The 17,893-nt window shown below is 38.6% G+C and overlaps 2 protein-coding genes across 18 annotated transcripts in view; one reads left to right on the top strand and one right to left on the bottom strand.

Annotated features, from left to right (window-relative positions):
- The window catches only part of ECD (ecdysoneless cell cycle regulator), a 34,569-nt gene extending 17,222 nt beyond the window's left edge, over positions 1-17,347 (bottom strand). For 3 of the 6 annotated variants that reach the window (XR_013449733.1, XR_013449734.1, XM_078077583.1), the window contains exons 1-9: positions 16,520-16,697; positions 15,310-15,527; positions 12,019-12,136; positions 8,638-8,725; positions 8,343-8,521; positions 6,907-7,099; positions 6,008-6,136; positions 4,076-4,204; positions 1,857-1,942 (exon numbers count right to left, since the gene is read on the bottom strand). Coding sequence is in view for 4 of the 6 variants with exons in the window: in XM_078077583.1 (XP_077933709.1) it covers positions 1,857-1,942; positions 4,076-4,204; positions 6,008-6,136; positions 6,907-7,099; positions 8,343-8,521; positions 8,638-8,725; positions 12,019-12,136; positions 15,310-15,527; positions 16,520-16,524 (1,145 nt within the window). In the remaining 2 variants the exon portion in view is untranslated. Of the gene's footprint in view, positions 1-1,856; positions 1,943-4,075; positions 4,205-6,007; positions 6,137-6,906; positions 7,100-8,342; positions 8,522-8,637; positions 8,726-12,018; positions 12,137-15,309; positions 15,528-16,519; positions 16,698-16,737; positions 16,894-17,329 lie in introns of those variants that run through there. The other 3 variants (XM_078077584.1, XM_036114150.2, XM_036114151.2) reach the window with 3 other exon arrangements.
- Positions 17,018-17,893, top strand: part of FAM149B1 (family with sequence similarity 149 member B1) — a 77,524-nt gene continuing 76,648 nt past the window's right edge. For 4 of the 12 annotated variants that reach the window (XM_036114155.2, XM_036114154.2, XM_036114152.2 and 1 more), the window contains exon 1: positions 17,046-17,232. In XM_036114155.2, the coding sequence (XP_035970048.1) occupies positions 17,186-17,232 (47 nt within the window). In that variant the 5' untranslated portion in view covers positions 17,046-17,185. Of the gene's footprint in view, positions 17,233-17,893 lie in introns of all 12 variants that reach the window. The other 8 variants (XM_078077585.1, XM_078077586.1, XM_036114156.2 and 5 more) reach the window with 6 other exon arrangements.

Genomic DNA, 17,893 nt, shown 5'->3' with positions numbered 1-17,893 from the left:
GAAGGCAGTAGATCAAAATGATAATAGTTGACTCTCTGGTATAAATATTTTCCTTATTACATCTTTCTGTATTTGCTATAATGAGTGAATGTTATTTTGTAACAACAACGAACTTATTTTAAGATTTGAGAGAGAGAGAGAGAGAGAGTGAGTGAGAGACAGCATGAGCTCAGGGGGAAGCAGGCTCCCCACCGAGCAGGGAGCCCGACATGGGGCTCGATCCCAGGACCCCGAAATCCTGACCTGAGCTGAAGGCAGACACTTAACCAACTGAACCACCCAGGCAGCCCACGAACTTCATTATTTAAAAAGAACTACCGAACCACCAGTCTATCTTGTTTTGTGCAAGGAGCCCTAACTTTCCTACACACGAGTCTCTCTAATTTCTTAACATCTCTTTAACCCAAGTCTGTAAGGTAACACTTCTCTACAAGCAGAGTGGCCCTTTGAAGCAGATGGGAATCATCTGGGGGAGATTCTCCTAACCATGAGGGCCACCTCTTTTACTCTCCTGACTCTCTTTCCCAAGTTTTCTGAAATGATACCCTAAGAAGGAATCCTCTTGCCACCAATTATTGCCATAAAACTGATGGGAGTGGGACAAAGGCACACGCAGACACCTCTGAGAGTAAGGACTGCTGTAAAGTCATTATTATCTCACGGACAACTGATGTTAAGAGTTCTGTCAGCATCAACTTTGCTTCACCAGTCCTCAAAGAACATTCTATCACATAAAGAAGTGATGTTTGCCATGCAAGCAGAATGACTGGACTTCAAAACCAGAAAGTTTTATTTGAAAACAAAAAAACAAAACCCAACAACAAAATGAGAAACACAACTTGGGACCTTTTAACCATAATATATACAAAGCTATTCTTTCATATTATTTAACAGCTTTGAGTATCTCAAATTCAATTTTGCAAACATAAATTGAATTTTTTCCAATACTCAAATTCTGACCTTTGATTCCTGAGCTCAGTAAGACTGAGGCTTTCGGCTAGAGCTCTATTTTTTCCTTGGTGCTGCACTGACTAGGAAGTGACCTCAAGGGACAACTCAGATAATGTGGTCCACATCTATTCTGATCTTCTTTTAAGGGTCCTATTTCCTTCAGTTTTTGCCTTATTTTTTTGTTCTACTGTGTCTTCAAATAATTGTTTCTTATATTCTGTCCAGAGTTTACAATTACAATTGCAGGGGGTTAGCTGGATACGTTACTCCACCATTACGAGACCTCCATTTTATTACATTTTAAAGGGGTGCCATTTCCTTCCAACCTTGTGCTCATTTCTTTCTTCCGCCAGGAAATACATGGCAGCTCAGAATGAGATTTGATTTAAAAGATCAATGTCTGCTTTATTCTGTGTTTCAGACCCACCTAAAAGTAGCTAGACACAGCCAAGGGCTCCTGTAGGAATTAAGCATTTGCTCAATATCAGACTACCTGAGTTCAAATCCTGTATCTGTCACTTACTAGCTGTGTGACCTTTGGCAAACTACTTAATCTCTCGGGGCCTCAGCTTCTCTGCTGTAATTAGGGAACAGTAATAATCATACTTATTTCATAGGACTGCAAGAGAGATTTGACAAATTAAAGTGGCCTACACTTTATAATTACCAATGTTAGCCATTAGATGATGATGATGATGCCAGACGCAGTGATCTTCTGTAGCAAGAAGCATCTTCAACACCCTCAGCACCTTCAACACCCTCAGCACCTTCAACAGTCATGATCCTTGCCATTAACTCCTTAAATATGGCAATTCCAACTCCTGCAACTATCTCAAGAGTGAGGAACTCCTTAACTTCTGGCAGGTTACCACTCTGCTGCCATGGTTAAGTAGTGATAAACTCACCTTTCTGGTCGGTTAACTGAGAGTTGGAAGTAGTTCTTTGCCATTTCTAGCCTTGCCTGGTACTGAGCAGAACCTTCTATCAGTCCCTTAAAAAAAAAAAAGAAAAAAAAGGCCTATCAGAACATTATTTACATGGTATCATTAAAATAACCTGCTCACCAGCAATTTTCAGGGAGGCAGTATGTGATACATTATTCAGGAATCATGAGGCTTGAGTCCAATCCCTGTTTTGTCATTAATGTACCTTTTTGGGCTCTAGTTTCTCCAAATAAGGGGACTAGGCTATATGTAGTAGTACCTAATCCTTTTCACCTTTAAGGACCTCTTTCCAATTTGGATGATTTTCTGCCATTTTCTAATATTTAATTAGTTGTTAAAAAATAACTGATTAGTAATTTATAAAACAAAGTACAAATAGAAACAAAAAATAGCATAATCCCACTTTAACTACCATTTCTGATTTTCACATGTATGTTTATTTTGGCATTCATACTTAATATTTTATATTCTATCAAAAATAGACTATAATATCATAAGCACTTTGCCATATTGCTACAGTCTTTATATCATCATATTTTAAAAAATTTTAATTCCAGTATAGTTAGACTACAGTGTTATATTAGTTTCAGGGATACAATATAGTGTTTCAACAATTCTATACATTACCCAGTGCTCATCACAATAAGTGTACTCTTAATCCCCTTCACCTATTTCACCCATTCCCCCACCTCCCCTCTGGTAACCATCACTTTTTCTCTATAGCTAAGAGTCCATTTTTTGTCTTTTTCCTTTGTTCATTTGGTTTGTTTGTTGAATTCCACATGAGTGAAATCATAGGGTATTTGTCTTTCTCTGACTTGTTTCATTTAGCATTTTACACTCTAGATCCATCCATGTTGTTGTAAATGGCAAGATTTCATTCTTTTTTATGGCTGAGTAATATCACATCTTCTTTACCTATCCATCTATTGATAGGATATTTGGGTTGCTTCCCTTGGCTATAAATAATGCTGCAATAAACATGGGAATGCATGTATCCCTTTGAATTAGTGTTTTCATTTTCTTTGGGTAAATACCCAGTAGTGGAATTACTGGATCATATGATAAGTCTATTTTTAAATTTTTTGAGAAACATCCACACTGTTTTTCACAGTGTCTGCACCAGTTTGCGTTCCCACCAATAGTGCACAAGGAAGGGTTCCTTCCTCTCCACATCCTCACCAACACTTGTTGTTTCTTGTGTTTTAGATTTTAGCCATTCTGACAGATGTTTGTGATTCTGTTTTGCACACATTGTGATTTTGATTTGCATTTCTCTGAAGATTAATAATGTTGAGCATCTTTTCACGTATCTGTTGGCCATCTGTATGTCTTCTTTGGAGAAATGTCTGTTCCTATATCATCATATTCTTAATGGACTTTTCTACTTCTTGGATGTTTCCTTAAAATAGATTATTCAAAGTGAAGGTTCTCAGTTTGAACCTTTCTATAGCTCCTGGAACACATTAGCAAATTATTTTCCAGTTAAAGTTCTAACAATATGCAATGTTATGGCAATGTATAGGAATATTAACTTCACTACATATTCAACAGCACTAAATATCATACAGATCCTTTTTCACATATATGAAAAAGTATTACTGTGTTCCTATGTATATCCTTACTACTTGTGAGAGTGAATATTTTAAGAAAAATTTGTTAGTTGTCTTTTTGTAATTTTTTAAATCCATGTCTTTTTTTTTTTTTTTAATATTTTATTTATTTATTTGACAGAGAGAGACACACAGAGGGAACACAAGCAGGGGAAGTGGGAGAGGGAGAAGCAGGCTTCCCGCTGAGCAGGCAGCCCGATGCGGGGCGTGATCCCAGGACCCCGGGATCATGACCTGAGCCAAAGGCAGACGCTTAATGACTGAGCCACCTAGGCGCCCCTCTTTGTTCGTTTTTCTATTTGGTGTCTTCATGTTTGCCTTATGACTTGCCCCAGTTGTTCTTCTGATACATGATAACTTTCAGCGTTCTATACAAGTATTAGTAATTTTTCTAAAATACTGGAAACAGTTCATAGTTACCCCCTCATTAACACTGAATTAGAATGGTCCCTTTTAACTCTAGCTTCTATAATAATGTTACACATTAAATATGGACCATAGGACTCTAATTCACTAGCTTGATTTTCCCTGGATTGTACAGTTTTACAATTGCATTGCAAGTCCTACCTTAAAGTAATCATTCTTTTTCAGACTTTCAAGGAAGCCAGCCCAAAGTGGTGAGGTAGTCATGAAGGATTTCCCGGAGTCAGAAAAATGTGGGCTACATTTGGAGCATAAGATCTCAAATCCATGAGCCTAGATGGAATAGATAGAATTTTCATTATTAAGTTACTTTCTTTCCATTTAGCCACACTTAAGACTTAGGTGACTGGACATATGGACATATGGACATTTATAACACTGAATTTTATGAAAAATCTATTTCTAAGTTTTTCAATTTCCATAGATTACTAAAAATTATAAAGGGAAAGCAAATAATACAAAACAAAGATTTTTGTTCTCTTCAAGGAGATTTCTTTTCTTGCTGATTACAAAACCAGAAATTTAAACTTATTTCTTGTTTGCTTAAAAAAAGGCTTGTAAAAGGTTTCTTGTCTAACAGAAATTATAAATGAATTCAGCATGGCCTTAGACATAGGAAAGGGAAGGGAGGGAATCACTCTATTTTAAGTGTCTTCTGACTAAAAATATAATGAATGAGCATAGCAAAATAAGTCAGACAGGGAGCTTTCCTGATCACTCTAGAGAAAACTACTGTTACCAATTTTTGCATATCCTTTCAGAAGTAATGTATGCACTCAAGCAGATGTGTGGTCTGTGTATGTCCTACTGGATCCCTTTCGTCATTAAATGGCAACATATACACTGTTCTAAACCTTGCTTTTTCACCAAGTTACATGTGTTGGAGATCATTTTATATGATCATAAAAATTTATCCATTTCACGGCATAGGTAGACCGTAATTTATCTATTTCTCTACTAATAGGCATTTAGGCAGTTTCCAATCTTTTGCTACTACAAATAATGCTGTCATGAGTATCCTCATACATCTTTGTCCACATGTAAAATATATGGAGGATAAATATCTAGAAGTGAAAATGAGCAGAAGGGTTTGTGCATTTATATATTGATGGATATTGACAAATTGTTATAAGAGATTGAATCAACTTATATTCCCATCAATGATGTTTGAAAGTATCTCTCTCTATATATATTTTCATCAATCCAATATATATTAACAAACTTTTTGATATTTGCCAAATGGTAGAAAACACTGTTTTATAGCTTTAAGTTGCATTACTTCTATTATGAGCAAGGGCCAACATTTTTCTTATGTTTAGATTAAAAATCATTTGTATTTCCTTTCCTGTGGACTGTCTGTTCATAGTTTCTCAACATTTTTTATTAATTAGTATTTTTTTTCATATTCACTTGTAGGAACTCTATTATATATTAAAGAAATTAGCTCTTTTTAATTTAAATTGCAAATATAATACTTTCTTCAGGTTTACTATCTTTTGACTTTAGTTATGGGGTTTTTCTTTCCCACACAGAAATGCTTAATTTTTTTTTTTTTTTAGAAGGGGGAGGGAGGAGCAGAGGGAGAGGAAGAGAGAGAATCTTAAGCAATCCTGAGATCATGACCTGAGTTTAAATCAAGAGTCGGACGCTTAACTGACTGAGCCACCCAGGTGCCCCAGAAATGCATAATCTTTAATAATCAAATTTATCAGTCTTTTTTCTTATAGCTCTGGTTTCAAGTCCTGCTAAGAAAGGCCTTTCCTACGCAAATTATCAAAAATTCTCCTGTGTTTTCTTTCAGATTTTATGGTTTCAATGTTCTCTTTTAAATATTTGGTCCACCTGGAATTTATTTTGGGATAGGTGTGAGGGAATCAACTTTAATTTTTTAGACAGCTTCACAGTTTTTCTATTATCATCAACTGAATAACCCATTTTTCCTTCTTGTTTGAGATGCCATATTTTACTACATTCTCACATAAGTAAGGTATTTTTCTAGACTTTCTATGCTGTATCATTATTCCATTAAGAGCCCTTTTACCTAAAGGAAGAATATAAAATTTTATGGTTCATTACCAACTTCATGCCCAATTCATGGGCTCGATATTGAGGATGAGATGGAGGAGGCATCTTGTATCCACTCCGCCGGTCTGGCACAAATCTTTGTTGTACCAACTGTGCGTATAGACATTTAGTAAAAGTCACCTGGACATTGGAACACAAAATACATTAGTTTTCCTGAAAGTAAAAATTTGACTATCATTTCACAGTTCATAATTTCATTTATGAGCTTCATATTCATATGAAATGCAAAGAAGATCCAACCTATTCACTGCCAACATTTTTTAATAACAGCTTTATTGAGACATAATTCACATACCACAAAATTGACCTCACTGTATACGTTTTAGTTATCACTAATGGAATTCTTCTCATTAGTTACATTATATGGCAATTTGGGTGGGTAGAAGATAAAGAATAATTCTTAAGTCTCTGGAAGAAATGAAATGTTTTATTCTTTTTTTTTTTTTTTAAAGATTTTATTTATTTATTTGACAGAGAGAGACACAGAGAGAGAGGGAACACAAGCAGGGGGAGTGGGAGAGGGAGAAGCAGGCTTCCCGCTGAGCAGGGAGCCCGATGCAGGGCTCGATCCCAGGACCCTGGGGTCCTGACCTGAGCTGAAGGCAGATGCTTAACGACTGAGCCACCCAGGTGCCCTGAAATGTTTTATTCTCAAGAAGAAAATAAAATAGGAAAAATATGGTCAGAAAATATCTAAGAAACGTTTAGATATAAAATAGGAAGTGAAGTCTCTTGAAATCTTCCTCCATGGATGGGAGAAAAGAAAAAAGAAAAAAAAGTATATTAACTTGCCATGAGGAAACAGAATATTTCCAGTTTTTTCTAGCACACAATGATGTTCAACTCTCTTTCCAGTGACAGAAACTAAATGACCAAGAGAGCTATCTTACCGATGTCATTATTCGTGTTTCAGGCAAGAAAGTCTTGAAAACACGGCAGGCTCGCAGTTCAGTGGGGTCCCGCAGGTAAAACGCCTGGACTCCCGCAGCCACCAATCTGGGGTGCTGCTTTAACACCGCTACAATGCCAGCTGGAAGGAAGCAGCGTGCACGATGAAGGGAGGCTTGAGTTTTTTCTGGGTATCTGTGACAGGTCACATAATTATTTTTATTTTATGACATGTAAACATCTAGAATTCTTCTACCATTTACTTCCTCTTATATTGTCTTGGTTTGTCAAGAGTAAGATGTAGAATGACAAGGAAGGTGAAGATAAAGCTACCAAATACGCTAAAAACTGCAGAAAAGAAGAGAGGGAAAGAGCAAAAGTAGGAAAAAATGGACAATAAAGAAAAGGAATTAAGGTAGTTCAACAGGGGCGCCTGGGTGGCTCAGTGGGTTAAGCATCTGCTTTTGGTTCAGGTCATGATCTGAGGGTCCTGGGATGGAGCTCCGCATTGGGCTCCCTGCTCAGTGGGGAGTCTGCTCTCCCTCTCCCTCCGCCCTTCCCCACTTCCCCACTCGTGCTCTCTCTCTCTCTGTCTGAAATAAATAACTAAAATCTTAAAAAAAAAAAAGGTAGTTTAATAAAGACAAAACGAAAACCCTACTATTCTTTGGAACAAGGATAAAATCACAGTTCATTCTTCTAAAACAATGATACAAAGCATATTGAACAAAGTTAAAAGAGATTTTATATTGTTAAAACTTGAACGGTGCTAAACATAGAATAGGTACTCAAATTCAAAAGGCCAAACTAATATGTTATTAGGTGAAGGCTCTTCTGAATAGAACCTAAAGTGTTCCACATAGGTCAAAGAATCCCATCCAGAACCCCAGAACCACAGAGTACATAATGCTCCCTTAGGTTTTCATTCCTATTGGTCTCAAAATTTTTATCTATAGATATAGATAATACTTAGCCACAGTATCTAAGTAAATAAATGCAAAAATATTGGGAGTGGAATATTAACACCTATGAATGGGAATTTAAAGATATATCTGTGGCTTAATTTTATTTATTTATTTATAGATTTTATTTACTTATTTGACAGAGAGAGAGAGAGTGAGAGCAGGAACACAAGCAGGGAGAGTGGGAGAGGGAGAAGCAGGCTTCCCGCTGAGCAGGGAGCCTGATGCGGGGCTCGATCCCAGGACCCTGGGATCATGACCCAAGCCGAAGGCAGATGCTTAACAACTGAGCCACCCAGGCGCCCCTGTGCCTTAATTTTAAAACATGTAAATTTAATTTGTTAGCCACTTTCATGAAGGAGGAAGACAGAATGAAAATGAGCATTAATCTAGGTGGAAGAAATTCTACATTTAAGAGACTTGAGCTGCACTAAATAAAAAGGCTCCTTCACTAGCAATGAAAATATTTTTCTTACCCTCTGATGCGCCTATTCACAGCAGCTCGTATAGATTCTGAAGCCAAAATTTCTTCTGGGTGTGTTGAGATTATATTCAATGCTTGCGGGATTGTTGGGGGTGTGGTGGGTAACCAGGACACTGCTCCAGATTTCCTTGGTGCAGGAATAATGCATAATTCTCCACGGTGGAAAAACACCTGCAAAATGATACATTTTAATTTTCATTCTGGGCACTGACAAACTCTAGGTACATATGAAAAATGTTACAACATGATTTCATCTCTGTGAATTTTCCAAATTTGGGTATACTTACCCTATTGGCACTATTATCAGGATCCAACCATTTAGGGAGAAACTCAGCAGCTTCTATTAACAAGAATTCACCATCATTGTCTTCAATCCTAATGCAGAAGAAATTCTAATTATGCATTGAAAAAGCATATATATGCTACTAATCAAAACACATTTATTCTAATATTTTTTCTTTCATTTTAGTAAATATCTGAATACATGCTATGTATAGATTATTATAATAAGACACCATGAAGTACTGAAGAAGATTTTAAAATTGAAGGAGGATTTGGAGGAGATGATAAGGAGAAAAAATAAGTACATAAATAAATAACACCAGACAAAAATATGAAAAATATACAATAGAGTGTCAAAAGAAGAAAAAAATCACCTAGCGCTGAGATTCGGAAAGCATTTATGGAAGTTACTTGGACCTTGAGAGATAATTTTGTTTTTGTCTCATTTCTATCACATTTTTTAAATTTAAAATAAAAAAGATTTTGTTTGCTAGAGAAAGAGCAAGAGAGAGTACAAGCAGAGGGAGTGGCAGGCAGAGGGAGAAGCAGGCTCCCCGCTGAGCAAGGAGCCCGATGTGGGACTCGATCCCAGGAACCTGGGATCATGACCCGAGCTGAAGGCAGACGCTTAACCGATTGAGCCACCCATGTGTCCCAAAATTTAAATTTTTTTAAAGATTTTAACTTTTTAATTATTTATTTATTTTAGAGAGAGAGAGAGTGAGTGAGAGAGCATATGTGCGGGGGGGGGCAGAGGGAGAGAGAATCCTGAAGTAGGCTCCCCACTGAGCACAGAGCCTGATGTGGGGCTTGATCCCGGGACGCTGAGATCACGAACTGAGCTGAAATCAAGAGCTGGCTGCTTAACCAACTGAGCCATCCAGGTGCCCCTAAATTTAAATTTTTGAGTAGGTAAGGCAGTCACATGATTATACTTTAAAAAAATACATAAAAAGTTACATAATGAAAAAGTTTCCTTCCTACTTTTGTCCCTATATGTCCCTTTCCTACCCTCCAACCATTGTTATTTCTTGCTTATCCTTCTAGAAGTTCCTTATGCATAATCTAGCTAATAGGAATATAAATTCTTATTTTCTCCTCTTGTCACACACACAAAACGGAAAAAAGATTTTTTCGCTTTTAATGGGTGGATATAAGGAGAAAAGGAGAGATGTTCTTGGGAGAGGGTATAGTATAAGCAAAATCATGGAGGTGGATATTTAAGGTGGATATTTGGAGAATGACAATTAGTAAATAACAAGACTAGAAAAGCAGAGTTATGGGGCGCTTGGGTGGAGCAGTTGGTTGAGTGCCTGACTCTTGGTTTTGGCTCAGGTAGTGATCTCAGGGTTGTGAGACTGAGCCCTGGGTTGGGGTCCTCGATAAGCATGGAGTCTGCTTGAGATTCTCTCTCTCTTTCCCTCTGCCCCTGCTGCTTCTGCTCTCTCTCTCTAAAATAAATAAATAAATCTTAAAAAAAAAAAAAAACCCACAGTTATATCATTTTGTGAAGAGCTTTAAATGTTAGCAGTCAGGTCACCTGGGTGGCTCAGTCAGTTAAGCGTATGTCTTCAGCTCAGATCACGATCCCAGCGGCCTGGGATTGAGTCCTGCATCAGGCTCCCTGCTCAGTGGAGAGTCTGCTTCTCCCTTTCTCTCTCCCTCTGCCTCTCCCCCTGCTTGTGCTCTCTCTCTCTCAAATAAATAAATAAAATATTAAAAAAAATTTTTTTAATGTTAGCAGACTCAATGAGAATGAGCATAGTTTTATACACAAAAGGAATGAAAGGTTTCAAAGCAGGGTAGAAAAATGGTTAGAGCCCTACCTTAGGAAGATTAATCTGTTAGAGACATAGAGGAAGTTCTTTCTTTTTCTAATTTGTTTAAAAAACTGATAAGACAGTAGATGCCTATTATTTAAAGAGCTTTATAGGCCTGGTGTAGGTATGAGCCATCATTATATAAAGATCAGAATCTGGGGCAGCTGCTTTCAGCTCAGATGATGATCCTGGAGTCCCAAGATGGAGCCCCATGTCAGGCTCCCTGCTCAGTGGGGAGTCTGCTTCTCCCTCTGCTCCTCCCCTTGCTCATGCTCTGTGTGTGTATATCTCTCTCTCAAATAAATAAAATCTTAAAAAAATAAAATAAAATGAAGATAAAAATCCATATACAAAAGGCACTGCCCTCTCCCTATTATCCTTGTAAAGACAGAAATGGATATCTTTGTGTTTGTTCACTTAAAATGCTATTATTTAAGAAATGATTGCTAATTATTTTTAGGTGTGGTAACAGTAGTGTTTAAAATAAGAGTTATCTCTTATATTTACATCTTAAAGTATTTAAAGATCAAATGGCATGTTGTTTGTGATTTGCTTTAAAATAATCTTGCTATGTAATGGGGGAGTAGGGGAAAGGTATAGATAAAGTAAGAATGTCCATGAATTGAAAATTGTTGAAGCTGGGTGTTAAGTACATATGAGTTTATTCTCTCTACTTTCATGTTTGAAATTTTAATATAATAATATTCAGAGTTGTTTTTCTTTTTGTTCTGCTGGGGAAGAGGTTGCGGGGATAGATTAGAATTTGGGGACTGATAGGAAAACTAGGAGAACATATGGCAAATGGGTGAAACGCCCTCTGCTGACACAACTTGGTAATTACAGAGAACTATCAGTTCCCATTTTAAATAGATTTAGAATGCAGTGTTACCTACTTTGCTTTCAATACAACTGTTCCCTGATTTTTTGTTAACATTTTCTGTATTTCTCAAAAAATATAATTAAAGTATAATAGAGGAATACATAGTAAAGAAATCTGTAAAATATATATATGTACATACAAATGGGATTTTTTACTACAGTTTTTTTAAACAGTAGTACACTCTTTGGTATTGTTTGGATTTTTTTTTACCATCTGTATTTAGCCTTTCATTTTTTTTTTTTTTAAGATTTTATTTATTTGAGCGAGAGAAAACGAGTCGGGGGAGGGACAGAGGGAGAAGCAGACTCCATGCTGAGCAGGGAGCCTGATGCGGAACTTGATCCCAGGACCCTGGGATCACGGCCTGAGCTGAAGGCAGAAACCGAAATGACTGAGCCACCCAGGCGCCCTGCATTTAGTCTTTCATAATGAGAATTATTTAAAAAAAAACTAAAATAGGCAGGTTTTGTTTAAAAATTTTGGAAGTTAAGCTCTCCAATGTACTTTAATTTTTCCTCAAGAAAAGGAAGTCACAAGAGAAAAGGAAGAAAACGCAGTCACCTTCAAAATCTATGTCTCAAATTTGTACAGTCTCCACCAGACTACCGAAAAAAATTTACTAAATGGATAAAAACGTAGTCAGTCTCAACAAAAGAATTCCTTTAGATTATTAAAATAACTAATACCTTGCTACTATCTCTGGAAATTCCTTTGTAATTTGCTTTACTACATAAACAATAAACCATTCATCTTCAATGTTATCCCCAAACTTTGTCATGCCAAATATATGAGCAGGAACATCTCCTAAAAACAAGAGAAAAGCAATCATATAACCAAATAAATTTGTCAGGGCACATAAAAATGCAAGTAATCATTCAAATAAACAAACATTCATTGACTGACCATGCTGTAGGTACTATACGGGGAGCTGGGGCTGCAATTCTGAACAGGATATAAAAAGCCTAGTTATGAGGACCCAAGGTCTAGACAACAGGAGATGGACCACCACGCCATCTCAAAACAAGATGATGAACAGACGTATGCACTGGGGGATGTGAGCATAAATAATGTCATACTGAGCTATGCTCACTTGGAGGAATGACAGGAGTAAGTTGTCCAGAAAAAGAGAATAGCATGTGCAAAGGCATATAAGCATGGCAGACAATACAGTGTTCCGGAAGCTAGATTTATTTTCTTTAATATATATTTTTTAAGATTTTATTTATTTATTTGACAGAGAGAGACAGCAAGAGAGGGAATATAAGCTGGGGGAGTGGGACAGGGAGAAGCAGGCTTCCCGCTGAGTAGGGAGCCTGATGCTGCGGGGCTCGATCCCAGGACCCTGGGATCATGACCTGAGCAAAAGGCAGACACTTAATGACTGAGCCACCCAGGTGCCCCAGGAAGCTAAATTTATTTTTTTTTATTTTTATTTTTTTAAAGATTTTATTTATTTATTTGACAGAGAGACACACAGCGAGAGAGGGAACACAAGCAGGGGGAGTGGGAGAGGGAGAAGCAGGCTTCCCGCTGAGCAGGGAGCCCAACGTGGGGCTCCATCCCAGGACCCTGGGATCATGACCTGAGCCCAAGGCAGACACTTAACAACTGAGCCACCCAGGCGCCCCAGGAAGCTAAATTTAGATGGAGCAGAATTTTTTTAAACAAATGCAGGATTCAAAAATATGTAGAATTTAATACACTCCTAAACAACCCAAAGGGTCAAAGAAGAAATTACAAGGGAAATTAGAAAATACCTTGAGACAAATGAAAACAAACACGTAACATACTAAAAACAGTGCTAAGAAGTTTATAGTTATAAAAGATCTCAGATCAACCACCTAACTTTACACCTTAAGGAACGAGAACAAGAAAAGCTAACCCAAAGCTAGCAGAAGGAAGGAAATAATGAAGATTAGAACAGAGATTAATGAAACAGAGAAGAGAAAAATAGAAAAAAATAAAGTGATTTGGTTTGTTGAAACATTACAAAATTGACAAAATCTTATATTAGTAAGAAAAAAAAAGGAGACGCAAGTAACTAAAATCAGAAATGAAAGGCGATATTACAACCTATACTACAGAAATAAAAAGGACTATAAGAGAACACTATGAACAATTGTACACCAACCAACTGGATAACTTCGAAGAAATGAGTACAGTCTTAGAAACACACAACCTATCAAGACTGTATCACGAAGAAATAGAGAATCTGAACAGACTGGTTACTAGTAAAGGACATTAATCAGTAATCAAAAACTTCCCAACAAAGAAAAGCTCACTAGAGAATTTACCAACATTTAAAGAAGAATTAACATCAATCCTCTTCAAACTCTTAAAAACAACTGAAGAGGAGGGAACACTCCCAAACCCATTTTATGAGGCCAGCATTACCTTTATACTAAAGCCAGACAAAGACAATACAGGAAAACTATGACCAGTATCCCTGGAATACTGATGCAGAAAACCTCAACAAAATACTAGCAAACTGAATTCAACACATTGAAAGATTTTACACCATGACCAAGTGGAATTTATTCCTGGAATGCAATGTAATGCATATGAAAATCAATCAATGTAACCTACCACATTAACAGACTAAAGGTCAAACAAGCACATTGTGAAGTGTCTCAAGAGCTGCCAGGGCAAAAAAACAAAACAAAACAAAAAAGTAGGAAGAACAGCCCAACCAACTCTTCTCCCCACCCCAGCTCTCTCAAATTTCAACTAGAGAAGCTCCAATTAGAGCGTCTATTTTTATCTACCTTATATATTAAACTTCAATTTGAACTTTATGCAGAAGCAATGGATAACTGGTGAGGGATGTTAGGCAGAAGACTGACGCGATCAAATTCGTGTTTTACAAAGGTAACTGGCAACAGTGTGAGGGACTGGAGATACTGTAACCAGAGAGGTTAGTTAGGTGGCTGCTGTGGTCTTCCAGATGAAGAGATGAGGAGCGTCTAGATTGTAGCCAACAAACGTAGAGAAGGGGTCGTATTTTAGGAGTAACCACACTAGGATTTAGTGCTTGACTGAACATGGTCAAGTGAGGAACTGAGTATAATTTTGAATTATTAACAAGCTGAATAGCTAGGTGGATAATAATGCCATTAAGCAAGACAAGAAAACATTGGGTAAAAACGATTTTCTAGGAAAAAGATAAGGAGTTGGTCTTGGATGTGCTGTGCTAATGTGACGGTGTTCTTGCCAATAAATATCACGTGTTTCGGTGAATAGGGGTTCAATAAAATTAACACGAGGGAACACATTTGGCAACTGCTAGCCAAAAAATAACAGATGAACACTACATTGAGACCTAGATTGACAGTATCAAAAGATGCCAGACTCCTGATCTGAAATAAGACCCTGCATGAATAAGAGCTGTGGTCACCTATTCGTGCCTCATTTTACTAAAGCTATATGAAATGATAAGAAAATCAGATCTCAAGCACGAACAACACAGAGAAGCCATGAAGCAACCTCAAAATGCTTCTGAGTAGCAAATAATGGCCATAGGCCCAATTATTTCTCTTTATAAGCCAGGCAGAGCCACATAGTTTCAAAACTATGTCAAACAAGGCAGCCTACTAAACACATGATCAGAAATGAGGAATACAGAGTAACCACTAAAGGGAGCTACAGTTAAGGAAGCCAGATGCCTGAACCTGTTTAGTAAAAGTACTTAGATACATTATAGCACAGGAAAGTAAAGTTCCAAAGAACAGCCATGGTTTAATAATGTTGAGTATATGTTAGTTCTCAAGGTAATTACTATTAGAAAACTTTCATCAAATGAATTAAAAAAAATTTTTTTGGTAAGTTTAAGGACTTAGCCAAATATAGGCAAGCATCACTAATCAAAAAAGTTCAGGTTATAAATCTCCTCACAACACTGAATCAACTATGGACTATTATAGATCACTCTTGTCAGAATTAGAAGTCGTATCACATCAAAGTAAGTAAAAGAGCCTTACCTTTCCCAGGTTTATATTTAAGATTGAAAGGCTGATTCTGCCAGATATAGGGGACCAGCATAGGTGCAAACTGAGTCATTATCCTCTCAATATACTTTTGAAGAATCTCTTTGTGTTTTTCTGGGTCCCTTGGTTCATCTGGTATCAGGAATAGGTGATACTCCACAGTGTCTTCCACTCTAGCAAGCTTCATATTTTCCTCCATTCTTCTTTGAAAACTACATTTAAAGTTTCAATAATATAAACCACATAGAATAATGTAGAAGTAAAATCCAATTCTCTGAACTATTCGACATGATTCCATTGTTTTCCAAAATTCAGTTATCCACGTGTTACCATTTTTTGCCTTGATCAAGTATGAGTAGTAACACCTATTTAATATTCTTTTAATGATGCTTTTATACTTAAAATTATGTTTTTCATACTTGAAATTATATTAAAGGAACTTTTGATATAATACAGTAAATGGAAATCAAGTATCACATTCCCAAATTAACTAACAGTATGCAAGAATAAAATAAAAAACGTTTGAAAAAAATAAATTAAAAAAAAGTTTGCCCTCACACTAGCACTAGTGTGTGTAACACACTTTGAGAAGCACTGCAATAACATCTTATGTTCTGCCACTAATTAGCTGTGTCACTTAGAGCACCTCAATTTCTCTTTTTGGGGCTTTCCCCTTAACTGTAGAATGAGAATGTTACTCTTTCACTTCTAAATTTCTCCCCCAGTTTAAATTATTATTTAAAACTCTTTAGGGCAATCTCCCTCACTCTGCAGAATTTAAATCTTTTATGACTATTGTACGGCATAGGGGAATTCAAAACCACAAAACATGGCCTATCATCTCACACCAAAATAATTTGCCCATGGTTCTTAATCCTAGAGCTGTCCTAAAACTGTCCCTTTTTCAGGTCTGGAGCGGGGTGGGGGGTGGTAGCTCCGGTATGTAAGAGGAGGTAAATACCTCTATTTTCTAAGGGTTTCCCTTACAAACAAAAGTACTAGCTTACTATTGCTGCCAGATGAGGCTTGGAAAAGGGAGGCACTGCACTGGATGGTCCACTGTAAGGCACAATTCGATTTTTATTCTTACTCGGTTTCTCATGGGCTAATAAAACGAGGTCGAGAGGAACCTGCATCTTCTATCCAGTCTGTCCAAATCGTTTGGCTTCTTAACCCAGAGGGACAGATAATTCCATCCACCCACCTCATAATGTCAAGCACAGATTTTTATGAAGAATTTAGTGTCAGAACTGGAAGGGACTTTGAAATCACTCAGGCTAACTCCTTGCTGTACAAGTGAGAAAACTGGCACACAGAAAGAGAAGCGACCACGCAGCAGAGAGCCGAGCTGGAGTCTAGTGCTCTTTACTCAGACTAAGCTTCCGCCCTCCATTCGACAAAAGGAAGCCAAATTCCGCTTACGATTCTCGGCCTCCCCCACGCGTCTCCGCGGCGGCCCCTTTCCTCGACCGCCCCTCCCACCGCGTGAGCCGGTCGGGAGCTGCCAGTAGCAGCCAAAGCCTGGCCCAAGGTCAGTCCAGACGCCTCCCGAGCACCTGCGGCCAGCGGAAGCTCGGAAAGACCCGCTCGGCCCCGGAACCCCCGGTGGCGTCACTGCTGCGCGTCCGCGGGAGCATTACGCGGTGCCCCCGTGTGTTCGTCACTTCCGCCCCCGCGAGGAAGCAAGGAGGACGGAGGACTGGAGGGGTGGGGACCCAGGGAGTGGTGGCGGTCCGGAGTCTAGGCGACGGGGCGTGACGGGGCCGGAAGGTGGCGGGAGGGGGCCGGGCGGGAGCCGGCGGGAGGGCCAGGCCCGGAGGCCCCCACCCTGGCGTGCCCGCCCCCTCCACGACAGAGGAGGAAGAGGAGGATGATCTCCAGATACACTCGGAAGGCGGTGCCACAAAGCTTGGAGCTGTGAGTGTACTGCTCAGCCATCCTAGCCCGGGCCGGGGGAGGCTGAGGCGGGCCGCGGGCGCCCTGGTTGGAACCCTTCCCAACCAGTGCTTCTCACCTTTCCCTTTCCCGGGCGGGGGAAGGAGAATTTTCTTCGGAATTCTCTCCTCCCAGACTTCTCAGACGCTGCCCGGTCTGCCTCCATCTCCAGCTAAGGGCATGTCACTTGTGCTTTCCTAGGACTTGGCCCTCTTGGGCTGCACTTCTGTACTCAGGGACTGGGTCTCCTATGGCATTTGTAGTTTCCTCAGTGCTTCATGCCATTGACGAATCGAGAAGTTATCAATAGCTGACTGAGTGCTACAGAAAAGTTGAATATGTCTAGTGCCAGGCACCGTGCAAAGCTGATTACATGCATTAGCTCATTTAATCCTATCAGGATACAGAATAGGGAATATTATTTTGCACATTCTACAAACAAAGATTATACAGGCAGAAAGTGGTGGAGCACACAAACCTGGTGTCAATCTGACCCCGAAGCGTTGGTCATAATCATTACACTAACTGCTTCCCCATCTCTGCAGTTAAACATCAGAATCCTTAAGGATAAGTTTTGCTCTAGAGAGCAAATGTTTAAGCTTAAAAACCCACCTCCCACCCCTGGTGAGGTGTTGTAATTTAG

Source organism: Halichoerus grypus, chromosome 7 (genome assembly GCF_964656455.1).
Source record: "Halichoerus grypus chromosome 7, mHalGry1.hap1.1, whole genome shotgun sequence".
Classification (NCBI taxonomy): domain Eukaryota; kingdom Metazoa; phylum Chordata; class Mammalia; order Carnivora; family Phocidae; genus Halichoerus; species Halichoerus grypus.
This window is presented reverse-complemented; position numbering and strand designations above follow the sequence as displayed.